The sequence below is a fragment of the Ceratosolen solmsi genome, unplaced genomic scaffold (genome assembly GCF_000503995.2).
Source record: "Ceratosolen solmsi marchali unplaced genomic scaffold, CerSol_1.0 scaffold10, whole genome shotgun sequence".
NCBI lineage: Eukaryota > Metazoa > Arthropoda > Insecta > Hymenoptera > Agaonidae > Ceratosolen > Ceratosolen solmsi.
Window position 1 is genome coordinate 12,428,326 of NW_011948412.1, and position 13,043 is coordinate 12,441,368.

The following is a 13,043-nucleotide window of genomic DNA, read 5'->3' on the forward strand; positions in this document are numbered from 1 at the left end:
CACCACCACCACCACCACCACCACCACCACCACCATCATCATCATCATCATCATCATCATCAGCACCACCATCACCGTCATCCCCCTCCCGTCTTCCCACCCATGCCACAACGACAATTGAAGCGGATTAGAGGCGCAACGCGGCCGGATTCGGTCCGAGAGTCGGCTCCTTTGTGTCCCGCCCCTCCCCCGCACCACTCTTCGCTGGCCTCTTGCTGCAGTGGCTATCTTTAAATTAGCGACATCTCCACATGTTAAATGCTCGCTTCTTGACGTGCATGCGTAGCGACCTACAGAGCTTTTCTTAATCCCTTTAGAGCAAGAGGACAGTGCGGCTTCCTTATTATTATTCATCCGCTGCTTTCGTACGATGATTTCCACTCTGTACGATCTAAATGCATGATAAATCACCGATTAGATGCCAGAACTCGCCAAGTACAATGGTCACTGTGACAAGGGAACAGCTGGTTTCAACATTACTCTGATCCTGTGCCTTGCAAATTCGTTACTCCTTCAAAAAAGCAGTTTTATCGCACCTTTCCGTATTCATTGGCCTGATCACATTTAATCTTACGGTGCTCCAGTCAGTCTTATCTTACATGAAATTTCGACATGTTTTAACCGAGCTAAGTTTGTACAGGAATCATCTTGATGAAAAACTTTTTTCAATAATTGATTACAGTCAAATTTCTTCATTTATCAAAATAAATAAATCGTAAAGATTTATATATTGATATTAAATATAGCACATTTTTCTAATTTTATACTTCGTCAAATTAAAATACTTATTTAGCTAATTATACAATTGATTATCTACCCATAAAGAGATTAAACATCTATAAGTTCATTTACAATTAATTAACAGCATAATATTAATAAGAATCGTAGAATATCGTAGAGCTAATAATATGATACTAAATGTATTAATTATTTTAAAAACCAAGTATAAAATATATATAAACGTAATAAGTCTTTTGAGGTTAGCATTTCAAATATTAGCTTATCTATTCGCAAATCGAACTGTAAAGTTCATAGACTTATGTTATTATATATAATCAAGTTATATTTGCTACAAAACTTGGCAATTGTGTTCTTAAAATGCAGATGTAATTCAGTTTAAAGCTCACGAGACAGTTGGCGTTATACGATCAAACAAAATTTCATTCATTATATACTATATTACGGGAAAAATAGATTACCCGTGTCTATTGATTAGATCGAAGTACCTCTTGATCAAATATTTACAGTCACAGAAACATAGTATTTTCTTAAATAAAAGTTAAATGGTTTAATTTCCGTCAAGATATTTTAGTAAATGTTTATAATGCATAAATTTGCAATATAATACTTTGGTGTACTTGAATATGATAATCGAAAGGATAATGAATTCCACAAAAAGGTAGTTGGTTCAGAAAATTGTGAAATAACGAGAAATTCTGTAGTTAGAAAACATTTTGCTTTATACCGATAATATTAAATGTATTTAAGATTTATTTTTAGATCATTATTAAACATTGTTATTCATAAAAAAAACAATATTCATGAAAGCAAAGTGTAAAATTAAAATTCTCTTGATAATCGATGTGGACTATGAACATTGTACCTCCTAAAAATAAAAATATACTCAATACATTGAATTGAATCGGAATTCTGATTTTAAATTATGTACAGTTTAGTGCATTTATCGTTTTCTCAATTCTTATATGTATATTATATATATATATATATATATATATATATATATATATAGAGAGAGAGAGAGAGAGAGAGAGAGAGAGAGAGATGATTAGATATTATCATATAATACTTATAATTTATTAGGATCGATATTAGTATTTATAGAACAATAATTTATAACTTTAATATAATTCCAAATTTATAATACAAGCAACTTATTATTTGCAAGCTTCATATTATTAAATAATCATTAAAACAGCCCAAATTGATTTATCTAAATATCTGGTAGCAGTAAACAGTTGGCATTTCTTCAATAAATGTCAGTTTATATATATGTTTACAATGTGAATAGCATGAAATATTACTTTTATATTTCCAAACTGTCCAAGTATTAAACGAGTCAAAGAGAAAAACAGAATCTCGAGGTACGTATAAGCCGTGCGACATTCTCTAATCGAATATATTTCGCTTGTGTAAATTGAATCGCAATCAACTGGACAAACTATTCTAACACCTTACACATACTCGCCTACGCGCTCTTGCACAAATATCGAGAAAATTAGAAAAAAGTCGAGTAACCGTCCAATAGCCGAGTACATAAAATTCCTTCTGGACATATATATATCGAGGTTGCAGTTCCTCGGTAGCCAATACCGTAGAGAAGAGCGGAAGGGTCGGTTGCTCGGAAGCTAAAGTGTATAACGGCTTTAATAGCGGCAGATCACTACGCAGTAAACGACTGACGGACGACAGAAGATTAAAGTTGGCCCGTTAACTCGATCTAATTGTGCCCCTCAGGCTTGGCCTTCCTTTATTAATCCACCAAGCGAGCGCACACTCATACAAACTCGCTGCGCCACGATTCTTCTTCTATTTCACTTCTATCCGTTTTTTACTTATTCATTTTCTCGCTCTCTCCCTCTCTCCCTTCTTTAATCATACACAAACACACAAAAACTCCCCCCCCCCTCTCTATGTATATATGTATATATAACGTGTATTCTTATTATTATGTTCATCGAATGTGCCTTAGCACATATGAAATCCGAAGTTTCATGTACTACAATCTTTTTATTCGTATATAGTATTAGTGTCTGGAGATGTGGATACGCACGATTGTAGCCTTGATTTATTATATTCTTGTGAAATGCAATTTTACGTAAGATTTGTTTACTACCGTATCAATGTTTTAAAGTATTTCCGATTGTACTAAGCGTCCGAACTAAATAAGTAGACTAACGTAAACTAAATAAGCACATATGAATTCATATTGATTAAACCTAATGAAAAAAGAGAAAGGATATAATATAATAATAATAAATTTAACACTTACGTTTAATACATATTTTTAACCATAGAAATGTGAGATTTGTATTAATTTTATAATTATTTCATTATTTAAACAATATCCGAATGTAGAAGGCATATAAGAATTGAAGGGCGGACTCAATGATATTCAATTCGTATAATTATTTTTACAATGTTGATTGTTGTAATATTGCAAATCATCTAATACATAGGTCATAGATACTAATTAGCTGGCAAAATTGGAACGAAAATAATTCTAAAGACATACGAACGATAAGTTTAATCATCTTCAAGATAGGAAATACTGCTTAAAGATCTTACAAATGTGTTCAGCATAATGTGGGATATTTATCACCATTAAAAGCGCATGTGATAATTATGATCTGTAATACCCAATGCAGGTTTGTAAATTGAATGTATGTCTTATAATAAAGCAATCACGAATGAGAATAATCGCGCAAATAAAGCAGCAAATTCATGTGGACAAGTGAAAGACGAGCCGTACAAAATTCTTCGGAAAGATAGAGCAATGACAATGAACGCTCCTCTTCGCATTACGCAATTAATTTGATTTCTCGCATGTCGTGCGAACCCCCCGTTTTTGCATTCCTCGCGCTTCTTATGCATCGGGCTTCACAGAACGACGTCGGCGGGAATTTGCGTGGCGACGCTTTTTGCGACGGATCGTCGCTCGGGCGCCCATCTGTCTCCTCCGCGCCTCTTGCGCAACAGTTTTGCGCTTCTCTTTTCGCACTCGTCTCCTCTTTCCCAGGCACTTTTTTCACGACCCCTGCAACGAAAAGCAACGAGGGCCCGTTCCGAGTGATTCAGCTGCACCACTATCCGAAACTCGCCTCATGTGGCTTGCCGCAAGAAGCGATTCGCTACTATTTCAAAAGTTTTAACGACCTTCCTTTAATCCCCGTAATATGCGCGATTGTTTTATTAGGTAAATGCGCGACTGGAGCACGTATAGGTGTTTCGTTAAAAACCAAACCAAAAAACAAAAAACAAAAAAAAAAAAATTGAATAAAATCAAAGAAACACCTGCAGAATAAAACAAATACAGAAATTCGTTGTAAAAGCTGCATTTAACGCAGGCAACTTTGCCGAATATTTAATTAATATATAAACAGACTTTTTTTTATACATCTCATAATTACCGAAGCTTAATCGTAATATTAAAAGTATGCACAAGCACAAATAGCTATGATTTATGCATTGAAAACTTACTATAATTTTCTTTAATTTTATGCATTACAACGATTATCTAAATTCCAATCCAGTTTATTACTGTTGTTTTTCTTCTTTTTTTTTTCTTTTTTTTAAATTCATTTTCAATGAAACAGTCGATGACCTTAGCTCCAGAGACCTTAATAATTGAGTTACACATTATCCATTACGATATTACGAAAAATCTCTGTCAAACAAATCATGTCCTTCGCAGATGTACACGATATAATCTTGGTTTCTTACGTACAAATAGATGGAGATAGATAGATGGAGATAGATAGATAGATAGAGAGAGAGAGAGAGAGAGAGAGAGAGAGAGATTGCGTGCGTGCGTGCGTGTGCTTGCGCGTGTGTGCTTGCGTCGGAGCACTCCCGCGAGAGAAAGTGAGAGAGATGACAGCATCAAACATTGCGTATCCAACGTTTTTATTTAATTGAAGCGAGTTGAACCGCAAGGGGGATGGCATCCTTGTGCGGAGAAGTCATATGCTTTAAACGCGATTACCCGGGCGTATAATGTGAAGCATAGTGTGGGAGAAAGCGCGAGCAGCACGTGCCTATGTGTCGCGCGCACGGATTATAAATATAATATACAGGGCGCGTGTATGGCAAATAATAAGTGGGGGCTTGTCGCTGTTTGGGCGTTACAAAGTGCGCGCTTTTCTTTCGCTGGGGTTGCGCAGATGCATTCCCGCAAATTATTATGAATCAATCGAAAGCAAAAGCCGCTCGAGCCTCGTAAATCACGCTCGAGTTCATAGAAATCTAGACTCGTGTGGCTGTATTATATTGCACCCTGGTTCACTAATAAATTTCCTCGCTTCGTTCATTATGACGAGATGGGAGAATGAGAGGGATAGAGAGAAAGAGCAGAAGGGCATTTTGGATGTCTTTGCAAGTTCTGTTTTACGTTGTCCTTTGCCTGCGATAATCTTGAATATTGGTATTTACACGCTTATCTCCATTTTATACCAATGAATTATTTCCTTCTAAATTGGAACATTAATTTCATTCTTGTGTAACTAGCTTCTCTTCTATAGTGAATATGGTTTACCAAAGGCTCAGTTTTATGAATAAATTGTAAAATTATATTTTTCATACAATTCCTTTTAAGTTTATCGAATTGACTATTAATTTACCAAACTGACCTTACCCTGAGACCGAATGAAAATCACTAATATTTGTATTATAATGTTTTGTATCAAAGACGTGAGAGCTTCGATCCCACAGTATTACTTGATCCAAATTAATATTTATTTACCAAGTCAATGAATGATCTTAAACAAAGGAAATATATATATATATATATATATATATATATAGATCTATAAAATAATTACAAAACGCAGCATGCCTTCACTCTTGGTTTTGCACGAGCGTTCATTCCGAAAAAGCAGCAAAAAAAAACAACGACAAGGCAGCTCGCAAGACGAGATTAAACGAGAAGTGAAAATGTATTTGATCTGAGAAACGAGGCCCATTTTGCGAGATTGCTCACTCCGCGAATCCACGTTTTGCTCTGTCGGTAGAGCGATCGTGATGCCTCGTTAACGTTACGAAAACCCCGTACGCCTGGAAAAAGATGTACACTACGTGACTCAAATCTCATTTCCCGTTCTCTCGTACTTGTCGTATTTCGAAGGAAAGCCCCACATATATCTATACGGCGAAGGTCTGCTTTGTAGAGAGTACCTCGTGCTTGGGATTCTCCAAAGTTCTCTACTCTATTTTCCTCATTGTTCACCCTTTTGCTTTCCCTTCCTCGACCTTCCCATGCGTCTCTTTCACTTGTCTTTGAGATAGCGATTGAACAGTCGCTGAAAAGGTCTTTTCCCATTCTGGCCCCTCATATAATGGGAAAATAAATTAAGGAGCTGAAAATCCAAATTTATTATCCAAGTAACGTTAATGGACTCGTTTCGTCATCACCTACGATCATTAATAATTCAAGATTTTTAATGCCACCTGGCAAGAAAGCACGCCAAAACTTTAATTTTAACACTTAGTTTGGGAAAATATACCCATCCTCTTATAATCCATCTTAATAAAGTGATTCAATAACGGCTCAATACTTATTAACTTACTCACGCGTAAACATTGGAAGTGAAGCTAAATGGTATTATATTCATGCAGAACGTGTCACAATCGATTTAGCGGTTAAGGCATTACAAAGTAAATATTTTACCGACACTTTAACTATGCAAACAGAACGATTGTCATTCGGTGTGGGCCGTTTGGTTGGTTCGCCACTCTCGAGAAGTCCCCGAAGGTCGCCTTCGCACTCGCCCTGTCCGGATTCGCCACGCACCGATCACCAGGATACCGAAGTCGACGTCGACGCCGAGGACGAGGAGATCGACGTCGACGTCGAGGAGGTCGGGGATGAGGATGACCACGAGGGCACCGGCTCCAGTCCCCCGAGGTCTGTGTCGCCGCCCTCGCCACCCGCCGTCACGCGAAACACATCGTCCAATCTTCCGAGAAGGTTCGTTGCGATGCTCCATTCTTATGACTTTCGCCGCGAAATTGCAATTGATCAACACGAAGCTTACTTATAACACATTAATTGCGAGCTAATAGAAACTCGCTCTATACATTTTATGAGCTAATTCATAAATAATTTTTACACTTGATATTCTTTAACCATCCAATGATGATGTTCATATTATCATACGATTGTATCATTCACTAAACTAGCTCTTATCGCAATATGCTATAAAACAAAGTCAAATTAATCGGCACTTGTCATAAATAAATAGTCGTGTGATTTTCAAAAAGTGCAATAAATTCATCTTAACGGGAATGGGGTTCGTAGTGATTTTTGGAATGAATAAAGAAACGCTGCGTGCGAACAGAATGCACGTAAACATCGTCTAAGCATGCCTATAATAATTTCTATATAATTGATAAATTATTCAACGTCACATAACTTCTGCTTTTTTATTGAAAAAAAAAAAAAAAAAAACAATCAGATCGGGCGATTCGTTTAGCGTCAGTGCTCTCCTGAGGCCGGATCCGCCCTCGGCTCACTCCCAGAACAACGGCAGTAACCCGGTTTCGCACCAGACGACATCCATCCTCTACCCACCACTGCATATTCAGAGTGGCGTTGTCTTGCCGCCGCACCCGCACCATCCCTTAAGTTACTTACACCCCCAGCTGCTACCCCATCATCTATTGCCGCCGCACCTGCATCCGCTATTGCGTGGCGTCCATCCGACTACTGCGACCCATCCGGGACTCCACACGACTCACGGACCCCACGGCCTTCATCATCCCCATCCGCTCGGGGATGTATATAGCTGCGTTAAATGCGACAAGATGTTCAGCACCCCTCACGGGCTCGAGGTGAGTTCGCGCCTTTAGGATTTTACCGTGCTTCTGCATTGATTAGACAACGACTGTGATTTGCCAATTGCATTGTCATTCGGTCTGCGCGTGTGATATTTGAATTCTTAGTTTGAGTAATGGGCAGGGAGAATGAATTAAGTCTTCTCATGGGTGGTCCGTATAATTTCGAGCAGACGAAATTAATGGCTAGTGGTACGAGTACTAAGTATCATCTTGAGATTGAACATTTTTATTGCGACCGACTGTGCCTTTGAGCTAACAGTGGTTTGAGAACTCACGTATTATAGAATTAAGAAGCATTATGTAATTGCTAGGTAGGTGTATTGTTCGACCATTATAATTTACTTAACATTTTCTAGATAAATTTCAATTAAAAATTAACGCTAACTCGATTGCGGATAGCTGATAAAAGGATTTCATAATTTAATCACTTCGTTCTCGTTAATCATGCATGTTTCAAAGTTACTCTCGTAAAAATATAAGCTCAACGTCTGTCTGCTCTATGTTTTATCGAGTTTTAATCATGCTATTAATTATTGGATATCGGTGTCGGGCTCCTAATAATCTTTCATCCTCGTACAGCTAATATTATTAAATAACGGATAAACATCGATTGACCTTCTTTATTGGAGTAATAATGTCCCTTTATAGAATCTAATTCGACGGTGCAGACCGAATGAGAATGAAAAGTAGATAATGAACCAACTCGTCTCGTATGCCACTAGGCATTCACTAAAAGCCTACAATATACAATATGCCGTAGGTTCACGCGAGAAGGTCACACAATGGCAAGAGACCTTTTGCCTGCGAGCTCTGCAACAAAACCTTCGGCCACGAAATCAGTCTGACGCAGCACAGGGCCGTACATTCCGCGGAGAAGGTCTTCGAGTGCAAACAGTGCGGCAAAGCCTTCAAGCGATCGAGTACACTAAGTACTCATCTGCTCATACACTCGGATACGCGACCCTATCCCTGTCAGTTTTGCGGTAAGCGCTTCCACCAGAAGAGCGACATGAAGAAGCACACCTACATACACACAGGTAAGATTAATATACATAACGTACTTTCATTTGTATTCCCGATGAATTTGATAATTAACATCTTCTCGGTCTTTTAAATAGTTTAAATCATTAGGCTGTATTATAAGGGTGAGATATGTAATATATTGGGGAGAGTTGGATAATAGGGGTGGGGATGTTCTGGAAATTTTATAATGCCTCAGCATCATAATTTTAAAAAGTAGGAATAAATTTGATAATACGTTGACAAATAGGCAGAAAAGTTTCTTTAGTAAAGTATTATTCCATATTACTCATTGCAACGTAAAAGTCTTGTATTAGGACAAAATTACACCAGACATACGGGTATTCATCAGATATCGAGAGAACTTTAATTATCATATCGACGTCCGTTGATTTATCAATGGTTGATAGATTTATGTAAAAAATAAAAGATTAAAGATCGTGAGAAAACATTGGCCTAATAATACACTGATAAAAAAAGAAAAAGAAAATCGATACGTCAGTCACGATACGCTATCGTGAAGTTAACTGAATTATGCATTAAAAAAGAAAAGGAGAAGAAAAAAACTCTCGGTAAAATTACATGTACACGTTCGAATGGTCGAGAAAATTATGTGAAAAGCTGACAGTAAATCGTTCTTGCAACATTAACTACCATCCTCCCGTACACACGCAGAAAGAGAGAGAGAGAGAGAGAGAGAGAGAGAGAGAGAGAGAGAGAGAGAGAGAGACACACACATGCACCAAAGCTTGCATAGACACGTGGTATTCTTGTGCGAATGATAAAATTCAAGCAGTAAGGCCATATTTGCGCATATCAATTATGACGAGAGGGCGACTTGGGCCCATTAATAATCCAAACGCGGAGCGTCTGGACCAAGTCGCGGCGTACTGCCCTGAATAAGTTAATCTCGTACGTGCGGTAAGAGCAGGCGCATATTCCTGGAGTGGAGGCGCTCGTGGGATGCAGAAAGGCAGCGTCGAAAATGCGAACGAGGGGCTGCTCGAGAGACCCCTTGCGCACTTGCCGTTCGCGCTTCGTAATAATCGTAATGTCTTTTTGGGGCGCTGTGTCCCTCGCGGCATCCACCCCACCCTCAGCCAGCCGAGCCCCCCCCCCCCCTCAATCCCCCCTCCCCGACTCTCATCGCCCCCACCGTCACTCACTACCCCATTCCACTTACCTCGGTTATTCAGGGCCCGATTCGTTGGCTCTCATGAACGTCCTTTCCTGGGCGATTATGTGCGTCAGAGTGTCGCTCTGGTCTCTTTTCTTCTGCCTCGTCCCTCGTAGCCCTGGTGTAATCCTAAAATAGATTTTCACTGCCGACAAATTGTCTGTGGGAATCAACTGCTTTGGGATCAAGTGCACGCCGATTAACGACCTGTAGTGTACATATGGAGTCTTGTGTGTGAGAGCTCACAGTCTGTTTATATAACTTTACTTTACGGATGAAACCAATTGCTGAGCTCCAAGTTCCTTTGATGAGCCATCGTTCGCTTTTCGTCAATTTAAGCCTAGCTAATTGTTTTTATTTTTATGCCATAATCTGCAATTTTTCATATTTATGGCCACTTGTCGATATTTGGCAATCAGCAGATATATATTCTTTCACCGTTATATAATTGTTCGTAATTTATTGGGCTGTTATCATTGAACCGGATAATCATAATACACTTTATCCTCGGAATTACTCTTTCTAATTATTAATATAATATGTTTTAAGTTTAACTAATATTAAATTCGTATTTAATTAATAGTCTTTTTTAAAAATAAGGTTGCATTATTAACTATAACGAGCTTTACTTTCTTTAATGAAATGGGACAAAACAGTGCATCATTAATTATACAAAATTGCATGATTTATTATTCGTGGGTCAGATTTTTTTTTTTTATTAAACTTAATGATATATTTATAATATCCATGCTTAATTAATATTATTTTTCATTAATTATATTTTTGGGCCACCTTGATAAATTGATAAAATATTTTATTTTGATGTGAATGGTTTACATGGAAATAATTTTGTTATTTCAAATTATCGAATTATTATTACTGGTGCTAGAAATAATAAAAAACGAATAACATGTGAATATACAAATATATATATATATATATATATATATACAAATATATATATATAGTCTCTGCTATTAAACTGTACTTCGGTTTAAGCTGCATACAATAATTACAATGCAAATTTCCATAGTAAGTACTATCGACTAAACCTAAACTCAAACACGATAGACAAGTACTTGACATATGGATTATTGATATTTGTGAATCATATTGCCTTAAGCCGGTTGATGGAGGAGGATAGTGAAGGGACGCTTGAGTTTTAAGGATAGATTTCATCATGAAAAATGAAAAATACATGCGTTAGAATGTAGGTGGAGCTAAGTCGAGTAGAAAAGGAGAGAATGAGATAGAAACAAGAACGAAGAATTAGGAGAGTGAGATGCAGAGAGAGAGAGAGAGAGAGAGAGAGAGTGAGAGTGAGAGATCTGTAGAGAGAGGGGTTACGAATGGTCGTCATGGTAACCCTACTGATGTCTTATCAAATTATCACCTTGTCCTCTACTCCGCGTCTCAGCCTCTCTTACACTCGTTTGCGAATTATATACATATATGAACACAGGAGGTTTCTTCCTTTCATGGGCCATTGCGAACAGTAGAAAGATACAAAGAGACATTGCCCGAATGGTCACTTGCTAACCACCTATGGGACTATGCTGTCACGCACGATGTTTGTGTTTGTGTGCGCGTGTGTGTGGGCACACGCGCGCACTCCAGTCTTTATAAAAGAGGCTGGCGGGGAGAGTGGAGGGTCGCTTCGGAACATTTAATTCATTATTCAGGTCGATGAAAAATTCAGAGCCGCCGTATGTAGTGAGCGTGTAATACGCGCGGTCCGAGCTGCCCGGATCCGAGGGAATTACCTTTTTTTCTACCCAGGGAAGGACGATTGTCGCTTTCTCGCGAACTTTACTCGACTATATTTATGTGCGCGCTCTCTTTTTTTTTCTCTTTAATTACGCGACCATTTTGACTTCTGTCCTTGTTCGTTTTGCCGGGCTGGTACTTTCCTCTGGTCTATCGTCAAGAAGAAGAAATTAGGTGAACGCGTCAAAATGTGGAGTTAGAGAGGAATTAAAACGAAGTATTTTTTATAGTGGCACCATTAGGATGCAAAAGGATAAATATTATTGCGCGCATTAAAAGGAATTTTTGACAAAGATCATTTGATAATTTGACTTCACGTTCATCATCTAGCGTGGATTGTCTAAAAGCCAGGAAATACTCAATTAAAATTGTTGGCTTATTGCATTAACATTGACATAATTTTGCTGATCATTCATAAAGTTTAGTAGAAACATTAAGAGCTGATGGTAGGATTTTACAAAATTTTGCATATTAAATGAAATATTAAAACAATTACGTTCGTAAATAATGAAAATAAAAATAAAAAAATAATAATAAAAACCTCGTATTTTACGAAATTTTAATTATATTTAATTCATATTTTCATTAAATGTAAATCGAATTTATTAAATTATAATTATGAGTTTAAGAATGAAATTCTTATTGTATGAGTGAGCATATGTAAGAGCTTCTACATGTATTATTCACTCAGCAATTAGGTATAATTTGAATTACCGTTTATTCCATTATTCCACCATGCTACATCTAATAAATCTAATAATTGGACGCTCGCAAAGCTTCAAAACAGCAAAGAAATTTTTTTTTTTTTTAGCCAGTAAATCGTTGATTTTTTATAAGACAATATTAAAAATACCGACCAGAGTATTTAATTAGAAGGTGAAAAAATTATCATTGCAATTCCCCTCTACTATTCATAATATTAAATTTCAAAATAAAATATGTATTATATATTATCATGGCATATGTATTATTTTATTAAGTCGCACTAAGTCGCACTTTGAATCGTAAACATTTACGTTGTACACATCATTATTAATGTCGTGCAGGAAAACAAAATTTTAACGTAATTAAACGAGATCGAGCATAAGAAAGCGCACGCAGAAAGGCATAGGTCGCGCGGAAATATAAAAAAACAGGGAAGGAGCAAAGATAAAAGTCATTGCAAGCGTGGCATGAACACGCGTGCGAGGCAGCGCGACAAAGATAAGGCGGGAAAGAAAGGCAGGAGCATTGGGAAGAAAGAGGACAGCGAGAGATCGAGAGAGTGAGTGGGCCATGTGCAATAAGGGCGCGGCACCCGGCGAAGGATTCCCCGGGGACCGTGGCGTGGCGTAACGTAAAATCATTATTAGGTAGGTGGGTACTAGCTGACACTGTCACTGTGTACGTGCGCGCGTGTATACACACGTTGGGCACATGATGGCGGGGGCGGGATGGGGTGATGGGGTGATGGGGTGATGGGGGCGGTTGGCAGGGGGGGGGGGGGGAGTGGTAGTGAGGCAGGGGA

General features: G+C 37.9%; 1 protein-coding gene across 1 annotated transcript in view; it reads left to right on the forward strand.

Annotated features, from left to right (window-relative positions):
• Window positions 1–13,043, forward strand: part of LOC105359745 (zinc finger protein 70) — a 32,237-nt gene that overhangs the window by 6,548 nt on the left and 12,646 nt on the right. The window contains exons 3-5 of the mRNA XM_011496414.1: window positions 6,427–6,703; window positions 7,191–7,566; window positions 8,333–8,609. Coding sequence (XP_011494716.1) covers window positions 6,427–6,703; window positions 7,191–7,566; window positions 8,333–8,609 — 930 coding nt within the window. The remainder of the gene's footprint in view (window positions 1–6,426; window positions 6,704–7,190; window positions 7,567–8,332; window positions 8,610–13,043) is intronic.